At 57.5% G+C, this 10,276-nt stretch overlaps 1 protein-coding gene across 1 annotated transcript in view; it reads left to right on the forward strand.

The window, feature by feature from the left end:
* Window positions 1-4,685, forward strand: part of CD6 (CD6 molecule) — a 9,508-nt gene extending 4,823 nt beyond the window's left edge. The window contains exons 5-9 of the mRNA XM_023535844.1: window positions 343-498; window positions 2,158-2,229; window positions 2,458-2,700; window positions 2,993-3,097; window positions 3,646-4,685. Of these exons, the coding sequence (XP_023391612.1) occupies window positions 343-498; window positions 2,158-2,229; window positions 2,458-2,700; window positions 2,993-3,097; window positions 3,646-3,710 (641 nt within the window). The 3' untranslated portion in view covers window positions 3,711-4,685. The remainder of the gene's footprint in view (window positions 1-342; window positions 499-2,157; window positions 2,230-2,457; window positions 2,701-2,992; window positions 3,098-3,645) is intronic.
* The last annotated feature ends 5,591 nt before the right edge of the window (window positions 4,686-10,276 follow it).

A 10,276-nucleotide genomic window follows, 5' to 3' on the forward strand; every position in this document is an offset into this window, starting at 1 on the left:
GCCTACTTCTCCGGCAAGGTGAGAACCTCTGTGCCTCAGTTTCCTCAGCTCTAAAACGGGGACACTCATGTACCTACCCCACAAAGCTGTTATGAGAATTAAGTGAGATAATATTCGTAAATGTTAGAATAGCGCCTGGCATGGAGTGACTGCTCTGGAAGTGTTGGTTTGTTGCATAAATAAATGTTATTTAGTTCTTCATGTTTGGAATGAGAGGGAAGAGCTCGGGACACGCAGGCTGGACGGTCTGGCATGCGACGGGCTGCCCGGCACTCTCCCTGCCTCTCTCGTCCCCCGCCACCCACGTTCTCTGCCACCCGCCTCTCCCTGTGCCTTTCCACCCATCACTTTGCCACACCCCACACTCTGTTCTCTCCACAGTTCCCAAGATGCCCATCCAGGTCCAGGCCCCAGGCCCCGAGGACTCAGACTCAGACTCAGACTATGAGCACTATGACTTCAGCGCCCAGCCTCCCGTGGCCCTGACCACCTTCTACAGTGAGTGCCTGGGCCCACGTGCCCGAAGGGCCTCCCACCCTGACCAGGGAGAGGGCCCCACTGGCTGGGGACCTTCGGTAGGTTCGACCTGACGAGCCCCACAGCACTAGGCTGGAAGCGCCCACGTTACTCACTGGTTTGACTGTCAATGGTCCCACATCGAAGTTTTCAAAGCGCTTTGTGATCCTGGGGGCGTCTGCACGTCTTGAGGCATCTCCCTTCCGATTGCCTCCTCTCCCACATGTGCCTCTGCACGTGCAGGGTCTTAAGACCTGTCCCTTGACATTCACCCAAAGGTAGCTGCGTCTGCATAGGATGCAAGGGAGTCCAGGTGAGAGGCACAGGTCAGATGGCTTCTCACACGCTCACACTGCTTTTGTGTGTCTCATCCTCCCTATCTCACCCCCCCACACACACACGCATCCACCCACCTCCACCTCTGGTCCTGCTTCTCTCTGCCTTCTGGAGTAGCAGGAGGAAAGACAGAGCTTAAGGCAGGGCCCGTGCAAAGCTGGGAGGTGGGAAGAGAGCAAGAATCTCATACCTATGGTGGAATCTCTTGGGAGCTTGTCACAAATTCCCGAGCCCCGCCCTGCACCTACTATATCAGTTAGAAGGAGAGTTTGGCCGGGTGTGATAGAGACCACCAAATGACGATGTCTGAGAAGTTGGTGGGGGCCCAGGCTCTTTCTTGCTTGCTACTCTGCAGTCCTTAAGATGTCAGCCTTGTCCATGTGGCCCGGAGCGGCTCATCGTGTTCACATTCTAGCCAGTGGAAAGGGGGAATACGCAGATGGGACACTCTGCTCTTAGGGCAGGACGCCCATATGGCTTCCACTCACATTCCACCAGCTGCACGAGAGGCAGGGAGATGAAGCCTCTGTCCTGGTCAGCTGTGTGTCCAGATAAAGGCCAGACGGTGTCCTCCTACTACAGGAGGGGACAATGAATATTGGGACGGCCAGCCATCTCTGCCCCGCCTGCCGAATCAGGGCCTCTAGGGGTGGGATGTGGATGATTTCACCTTTGCTGGTCCCTGCACCAGAGTTTGGGAGCCCCCGGAATGAGATGTCCTTAGAACTCGAGATCCTGAGCCCCAAAATGTAAAATTTAAGACTGAGAACCCCAAATCTTGGGACACTGAGACTAAAAATCAGTGGTTCCAGGTTCAAAAAAGCCGATTCCAAGATTCCAGACACTGGAGTCCTTAAGACCCCATGAATCTGCAGCAACCTGATTCTTCTGTGACACGAAGGTGCCACAGAAGCTGTGACGCCCAGACTCCAGACCCTTCGGCTTCCGCTCTGGGAGGGCTCCTCGAAGCGGCAGTGTCTGCCTTTCTCCTTCCTGTCCTGTCTGCCCAAGCGCGAGGGTATCTCCTTAAGTAGCGGGAGGGGCAGCCGGGGCCATGGGTCGCAGCGTACTAGGGTTTCTGGCTGGAAGCAGCCCGTCCCTTGCTGGTTTCAGAGATTTGGGGTCTTCCTGGACTAGGATGTGAGCCTAGGATCCGATGGTGAAGGCTACGCGCTCCCAGGGTCGTCCTCCCACCCTGTTCAGCCTTAGGGGCACCCTCCCGAGTCCTGAGGAGCACCAGCCCCTTCTCCAGACCCTCAGGACAAGGGAGCCTTCACCCCTCCCCATCACCACCTCTGCTTGTAGATTCCCAGCGGCACCGAGTGACCGAGGAGGAGGTCCGGCAAAACAGGTTCCAGATGCCCCCCTTGGAGGAAGGTGAGTCAGGCGGGGGTGGGACGTGGAGGGGATCATGTCAGCCGCGCCTTCAGATTTAGCAGCTCAGCTCCCCTTGAGAAGCTCCAGCAGCGACCTCCCCCAACACGTCCTTCCCGACTAATCATTTTTATTGGCAGTAAGTTCTTTCTCAAGTCTAATTTAAAGCCTGTTGGCTGCCTACCTTCTTCTTTCCTCGTCCTTCTCCTTTTCCTGGCCCCCGACTTGAAGAAGACCATGCCTCCCAGGCCCCACCTGTCAACCCGGGACACCGCATTGCAGATCCCCTCTCCCTGAGCCCTCAGCAGCACCCAAGGAGCGACAGCGAGTCTAGCACATCGTCTGGGGAGGACTACTGCAATAGTCCCAGCAGAAAGCTACCTCCATGGAACCCTCAGGGCTTTTCTTCAGAGAGGACCCCCTTCCTGGAGCCCCCGAACTTGGAGCTGGCTGGCTCCCAAGGAACCTTTTCAGGTAAGCCGAGCCTGCGAGGATTCTGTGTGTGCCCCGTCCTCCCATCCTTCCGACCTGGCGAGAGGAAGCATGAAGCTGAGAGCCATGAACCAGGCTGAGCTCAGGATTCTGGTCCCAGCTCTGCAGCCACTTGCTGTGTGACCTTGGACAAGTCTCTTCCCCTCTCTGGGCCTATATTTCCTCATTTGTTGAGCTAAGGACTTGACTCTGGAGTTGTGAGAGCCTCCCAGCTCTGGCAATTTGTGAACTGACTGTCTCCAGGCAGAGGGTGACTGGCTCTGGGGGTTTCCAGCAGGGCCCTCAGCTGACGACAGCTCCAGCACCTCATCCGGGGAGTGGTACCAGAACTACAAGCCGCCGCCCCAGCCCCCTCCCATGGAGCAGTTTGGGTGTCCAGGTGCCAGTGGTGGGGGATGGGGTCCTGGGAGGGGGGACAGAGAGAGACTGGGGAGTAGACGAGTGGGGAGAGCTTTGGGTCTGTTGGATCCAAAGAGAAAAGAAGAGAGGTAAAGGGATATATTTTAAAAGCAGGAATATGAGGAGGTGGGAAAAATGGAGGTGGATGGGACAGAGAAAGAGTCAGAGAGAATGCCTGGAGAGGAAGTAAGCTCCCCATCAGTGGAGGCATTCAAGCAGAAGCAGCCAGATGGCCCCTTGGGGGAGACTGTGGTAGCGAAGGGGCACCCGGCATCAATTGCCCATCAGCTGTTGTGCCGGTGTAGGAACTATAGCCCTGAACTAGCAGATAAGGCTCTGCCTTCTGGGCTGACGTTCTAGCAAGGGAGATGGCAGTGAGCAAGATGATGCGATGGGAGTCTGGTCACTCCGTGCCCCACAGCATCATGGGACAGGTGGGTGTGGACTCAGACCTGCTCAGCTCTGTCCCATGGGGCAGCCGGGGCAATGAGTGGGCATCCTGCTGACCTGAGCCTCCCGGACACACAGGATCCCCCAGTCCCCAGCCTGATTCCACTGACAACGATGACTACGATGACATCGGAGCAGCCTAGACATTCTCGGCAAGGCTCCAGGTGGCTCCTTCCACTAGACTCCTGCTCTACCTGCCGCCCCGTCCCACCCTGTCCTTCCGGATCGTCCCCGAGGAGGGGGCTGGGAGACCTCCCCTGGAGAGACGAAAGGAAGCTCCACATCCTGTACCACTGGGTCTCCACCCATCGAACAGAACCTGCTGGCCTGGCCTTCCCTCAGCCCCGAACGGCAGCGAGGCGCTGCCTGGGATGCAGTGAGCTCACTGTCTTGGGGTTGAACAAGCAGTCTGGGCCACCTCTCGGCAGGCTGCGTGGAGGGGATGACCTGGGCGACTCCTGAGGCCTCTTCTGACCCTTGGGTGTCTGGTGCTTTGATTCCCTGAGTCTCCAGCAACTCAGGGTCCAGCGGTACTGAGAGGGGCAGAAGCCGGCCCCATCCCAGTCCCGCCCAGGGAGGCCCCATGCGCAGGGGCTGTTGGGTTGCTGTAGCTCCGACAGGCGGATGCTGGGGCTGGGTGGCACAGTGGCAAACTCGGGCTTCACTCGGGGCAGGGAGCCCAGCCTTCCAGCTGACGGTGAGCAAGACGGCCCTTTCCCACAACCCAGGGGCTGGGGCCTGAGGCCGGTCCTGCCTTTAGAGACCTCGGGAGCCCACCGGGGCACAGCCCTGGTCTGCAGTGACTGTCCCTGGAGAACAGATCCTCATTCTGAGCTTCCCGTGGTTTACAGAGATGGTCCCAGCCCAGCTCAGGCCCGCAACAGACCCAGAGTCGGGGCCCAGGCCCTGAGGGGGCAGAAGTGCAGAGCTGTCTGCCAGGAGGGGCCCAGCATCCGCACTAAGCCCTGAGTCCCCATCTGTCTGATTAGATTGATGGGAGCCTCCTGGATGAGTCACACCCAGAGCCACGAACTTGACCCAGCATCCTCCAGAGAGAGGCTGGGGGACTCAGGGCTGACTCCTGGCGTCCCATTCTGAGAATCCTGAGATTAAACTAATTGCTGAATGAAACTGGGGCGTGGAGTGATTAAGTCCTTGAACTCTTACAGAATCCAGGTCGTGCATGTGTGTGCGTGCGTGCGTGCATGTGTGTGTATGCGCGTGCATGTGTGTGCATGTGTGTGCATGTGTGTGCTGGGTGGTGCAGCTCTATCTTTGAGGCAAACTGGAAAACCTACTGTGGCTCGGTGCCATAAAAAATGCTGGGGCTACAGGGACAAGAAGATGCAGGGCCTGTCCCCCTGGAGGAGGTGGACGCCATGACAGGTGCCTGTGGCCGGTGAGGGGGGCAGCCACTCCACCCCCTGGAGGTGCATTGCTGGGTCGCTGCACCGAGTGAGTTCCAGCCTGGGCCTCCAAAGGCTTCCGAGGCGGGGCGACCGGAGGGGGCTTATGCTCAGGGCTGCCTGGCAAAGGAATTGATCCCAGGCCCGGAGAGGAGTTGGAGACGAGGCTGGTGGACATGGAGGGGGCTGTGGAGACGACTCATACGGGAATCCTCCACCTGCTGAGAAGCTGGGATCTTCGCCCAGCTGCAGTGGCCAATGCCCAGCTCTGCCTTGGGGTGAAGGCTGGGGTCAGGTGTCCTCTGATGTTTTCCAGAGCGGGGGTGGCGGAGGAGGCTGGGCTGTGGATCCTGCCCTGTGGGGCTGAGCGGGGCCTGCTTTTTGTTCACCTGTCCCAGACGTGGAGAGAATGCTGGCACTCCCCAGGGCAACCGTCACAGGATGTGGTTGTCCTTGTGATGGGGCCCCCTCCCCAGGCCGAGGGGGATTCCTAGGGGAGGAGCCAGGGCGGGAGTGGGTGGGGAAAGACGCCCAGGCAGTTTGCGAAAGCCTTTTTTGTCTGAAGGCCTGGGTTCAAATCCCAGCTCCACTCTGTCCTGGCTGTGTGGCCTCAGGCAAGCCACTCAACATCTCTGAGCCTTAGCTGTAAAGTTTGTCTGTAAAGTGTGCACAGGCATCACGTAAGTGGTGGCACAGATTAGAGTCATGGTGACAAATGTCCCTTCTCATTAGCTTAATCAACAGAGGTGAGAAATCTTAAAAGGAGACAAAGGAGGAAAAGAGAAGGCAGCCATTCGAGGGTCTTAGGCACCGGTGCTTGGGGAGGCATGGGGAGCATCGGCTCACTCCCGTTTTATAAATGAGGATACTGAGGCCCGACAGGGGAAAGGACTTGTCCAAGGTCACTCAGAGAGTTAAGAGCCAAGTCACAATTCATCCCTTCCCCAACCCCGACTCTCAGGAATTGGTGACACCCTCTTTTCTATCATTTCTCACCAGAGCCCCTCCCCCATCCTTGGTTCCTCCCTATCTACACACACACACACACACACACGCACGCACGCACACACACGCACGCATGCACACACGCACGCACGCACCAGTCCCAGAGAAACTGGGCAACTCCAAGACATGTCTCCCTTGCCCCCTCCTAGCTCCCAGGCAACCCGGGAGCACCAGGGTCACACGTGGCAGGGGACTTTCTGAGGGCTGGTGTCCAGAACCTGCCTGAGTCAGCCTCCTGGGTTGGGTGACAGGGACTGCTCACAGGAAGGGCCCTTCCCTACTCCTTGTGTCTATGCCTCCTGGGGACTCAGACCATGGGACCATCGGAGAGAAGTCACAAACGACACAGCAAGTGTCCTCTCAGGAGACCACGAGTTATCATAAGCCTCAAGGGTCTGGAAGAGGAAACATCGCAATGCTGAGCGGAGGTGGCACCCGAGTCCTGCCCCCAGGGATGTTCACGTGGGCAGGGGCCGTATCCAAGCGTAGTGACAGGCGATGCACAGGGAACGTGGGGGGCCCAGGAGAACCCCTGACCCGGCTGGAGGGAGGCCAACTGGGAAGGCTTCCCCGGCGGGCGACGCCTGAGGGGGCCGTAAAGCGTGAGGAGGACTTAGGCCTGGGCACGGAGAGGGACGGAAAGTCCTAGTCGACGGGACGGCGATAGCGAAGACAGAGCGAGAAAGCTAGAGGCTCGCGAGGCCGGAGATGGTCCAGCCTGAGAGAAGAGGCTGAGGGCAGTCGATTCTCACACCAACTATTTCTCAGGTGAGAGGAACGGAGGCCCAGAGAAGTTAAGTAAAAGGCCCACGTCACACAGCGAGAGAGCACATCCCTGCTCTGGGCACACTGCAGGTACGGGCTCGTGCGCCCAAACAGCCGTGAGAGGTGTTCGTATCATCCGCACGTTGGGGATGAGGGAAACGGGCTCGGGACGGTTCGTTGTTTTCCGCAGGGCCACCAGCTTGCCAGGCCCCGGTTGCCAGTCCGCGTGGCCTCCCGAGGTGGCAAGGTCCACGCCAAAGGTTCACTTCCATGCTTACCGAGCCGACTGCCCAGGGGGACGATCATCGACACATCAGCCCCACGGTTCATCGGCCTCCTCCAGATATCTGGGGGGGCCAAGGGAGGAGGCCAGGAGGACCTGGGCAGGGCCGTCCCACGGGGGGCCTCGGCTCCTGCCTGCTCCCTGGGCTGCATGGACATGGCTCTAATGCCGCTCCCAGGAGCTCAGGTTCAAGGTTCCATGCCCCAGCCGGGCATCGCCTGCTGGTACCTGACCTTTTCCACTGGAAACCTCATCTTTGAGGCGCATCTGCCAAGCCACCACTGAGCTCCCCATCCCTCCCTATCGCCCCATCTGTGGTTTCCACTTCCGTCCCTCCCTGAGACCCTTCCGATGGTTCTGGAGATGGGCAGAGGTGCCTGGAGCCCCGCCTGGCCGCTCAGCGTGGACCCGTCTCGGCCGTGGTCCCAGGTCTCCTGTCCTGGCTTCGTGAAGATGGGATGGAGCCTCCAACGCGCGGAGGGGCAGGGGACACCCGTCAAGGAAGGATGAGTTCAAAGTCGCATCAGTGGAAAGTTCATCTCCCACCACATCCTTCAGCTGTTTACCAGTTTGACGGGGTTCTGGCATCCTGACATGAGAAGAGGCTCACCCCTCACCACCACCATCAAGGAAGGACCGAAATAGCAACAGAGGAAGAAAGACAAAGACGAGAGAGACAAAGGGAGAAGAGAAAGAGCGATGACAGGAAAAGAAGGGCGGGGCCACGCGCTATCCGAGCAGACCGTGCAAGAGACAGCAGGCCTCACGACGCCACCTTCGTCAGTCCCTTCCCCAGAGACAGTCACTGTCCTGAATCCCTTACATGTGCGGCTCACTTAACCTCCAAACCCTCTCAGGGCAACCGGGTGTTCTAACCTCCGTTGTCTTCCAGGGAAGAAAAGGGAAGGCTCGAGAAGTCATAGAACTAGTTCAGGGTCACTCAGCTAGGACCCTGGAAGCCAGACTCAAAGCAGGGCTTAGCAGGGCATGCAAGAAGGAGGGAAGGAAGGAGATGGAAAGGTAGATGGCTAAGGAGTCAGAGGGGACGGGGGCGGAGGGAGGACAATAACACATCCTTTCTTGGAGAAAGATTGTCCCCCCCCCTCCAAGAGGACCCCCAGCCCCATCCTGGCTCCTTTTCCCCAGGCCCCCAATACCCCAGCTCCCCCAAGTGCAGAAGGAGGAGAGGAAGTCGCCCCCAGGGCCATGGGCTCTGCCCAGATTCATTTTCCTCCTGAGCAACACCCTTTGCAGGGGGGTCTCCTGCCTTCCCCGCCACCACTGAGCGGGGGCCGAGGCCCACACCTGCCTTCCCCGCCACTCTCTCACACAGCGGGGCGGGAGAAAGGTCCACATCCATGCGCAGTCTCTCCACGGCTCCCAGGACACACCCCGCTCTCCCTCCAGAAGATACCACCATTCAGCGAATGGGGGCTTCTGCTTCCCTCCCACTCTCCACTCTGGGAGCAGCCAACACCCTCCCCCCCCCGACACACACACCCCGCAACCCCACCCCGGGGCCTCGCTCAGCCTGGCGTGTGGAGGCTGCTGTCCTCTGAGGATGAGATGCTCCAATAGCTGGGGGCAGTAACCACCCGACTCTTCTGCATGCCAAGGCACAGGGACACCTTCTCCCACGTCGCCGTGATGGTCACCCTCTTCTTCCCCAAACCTGTGGCCCTTCTATGGCAGTGCCTGGACTGCCTGCAGCTTGCTCCATTTCCTGCTCTTGCCCTCATTCCTCCCACTTTCTTGGGAACCAGAAGAGTGGGTGGGTGTACCTTACAAACAGCGAGAGTGAGCCCACATTAAAGGCACAAGACAGCCCGAGACCTGGGGCCGTCCCTTGTGGGGCCATCCTGGCTCGTGCCCACTCACCCTGCCTGTGCAAAGGCCCCTGTGGGCTATAGGGTCAGGCAAGGCCTTCCTAGCCTTCTGGCCCCAGGCTACCTACCTGGGGGTATTGTAGGGCCAGAGGTGGCCAGGTCATCCTGCACCTCCGGCTGCGGGGAGCCCCCCAGAGTGTGAGGTGATGGTCATAGCACTGACTCTGGAGCCCGGCCCAGTCAAGCTCCCGAGATCCCTTCTCTCTCTCTGGTTCCAGGAAACTCACCTCCCCTCCCGCCCATGCTCCAGGCTTCCTGCCACTTTCTTCTCCATTCCGTTTTTTTGATGACCCACACGGTTGGGATTTGCATGCACCATGAACCCACACGAAAGCCTGCCTTCCTCCCAGCCACTCGCCAGCACCCAGGAGAGAGCACCCCGACTCCCTTCCCCCGAGGGTGAGCCCCCACTAGCCTGGCCCCTGTCCTGGAACAGCCTTTGTCCCACTGCTCAGCCACATTCCTTGACCCAGAGCCTGGCCTTCTCCATGGAATGAGGACTCAGGGGCCAGAACGAAGCTGACGAAAATCAGTATTTCTCAAACCTTAGTTTTCCGTGTAAGTCTTCATGGTTTTCGCTTTATCTGCGAACCTTTTGTTCTCTTGCCTACTTAGCAGTTTTCTTTTAATGGAGTCTCATTTTGAAAACCTAAATTTATTGTAAAAGGCATCTTGAGCCATTTTGCAAAATATCTGGCATGTGTTTTTCAAAAATGCTAATATCACAAAACACGAAGACTCGAGAACTATTTTCAGAAAGAGCTGAAGAAACAGGCGACTCGATGCGAGGCGTGATCTGGGGTGGTCTTCTGCTATAAATGGCCCTATTGGGACAGATGGTGACATAGAAATTGGTTAATATTATTGTGTCTGCGTCACCTCCCTGATTTTGATAAGTGTACTGTAGTTATGTAAGACAATGTTCTTGTTTTCAGGAAATACGCTCCGGAGTATTGAAGTATTCAGGAATAAAGGGATAACCAATTTTTAAATGGTTTAGAAAAAAATAATCTGTGTGTACCTGTATGTGTAGGTAGGTGGGGAGAAAAGAGGGAGGGAGGGAAGGAGGAAGTGGGGGAGAGAGAGAGAGAGAGAGAGGGAGAGAGAGAGAGAGAGGGAGAGAGAGAGAGAGACAGAAAGAGAGAGAGAGAGAGATCAAGCGCAGATAAATTTTAACTTTGGGGAATCTAGGAGAAGAGTATGCAGGAGTTCTTTGCATTATCTTACACATAATATACATAAAGGAAACTTCATGTTGTTGTTTTAAATTGAAAAACAGTATCGCTTGCTACAGATCGAAGGTAATTCTAAATTAAAGTGATGCCATTACTTGTTCTGGCTGCATGGGTTGCTAAGTCTGAGCC

Source organism: Pteropus vampyrus, unplaced genomic scaffold (genome assembly GCF_000151845.1).
Source record: "Pteropus vampyrus isolate Shadow unplaced genomic scaffold, Pvam_2.0 Scaffold144, whole genome shotgun sequence".
Classification (NCBI taxonomy): domain Eukaryota; kingdom Metazoa; phylum Chordata; class Mammalia; order Chiroptera; family Pteropodidae; genus Pteropus; species Pteropus vampyrus.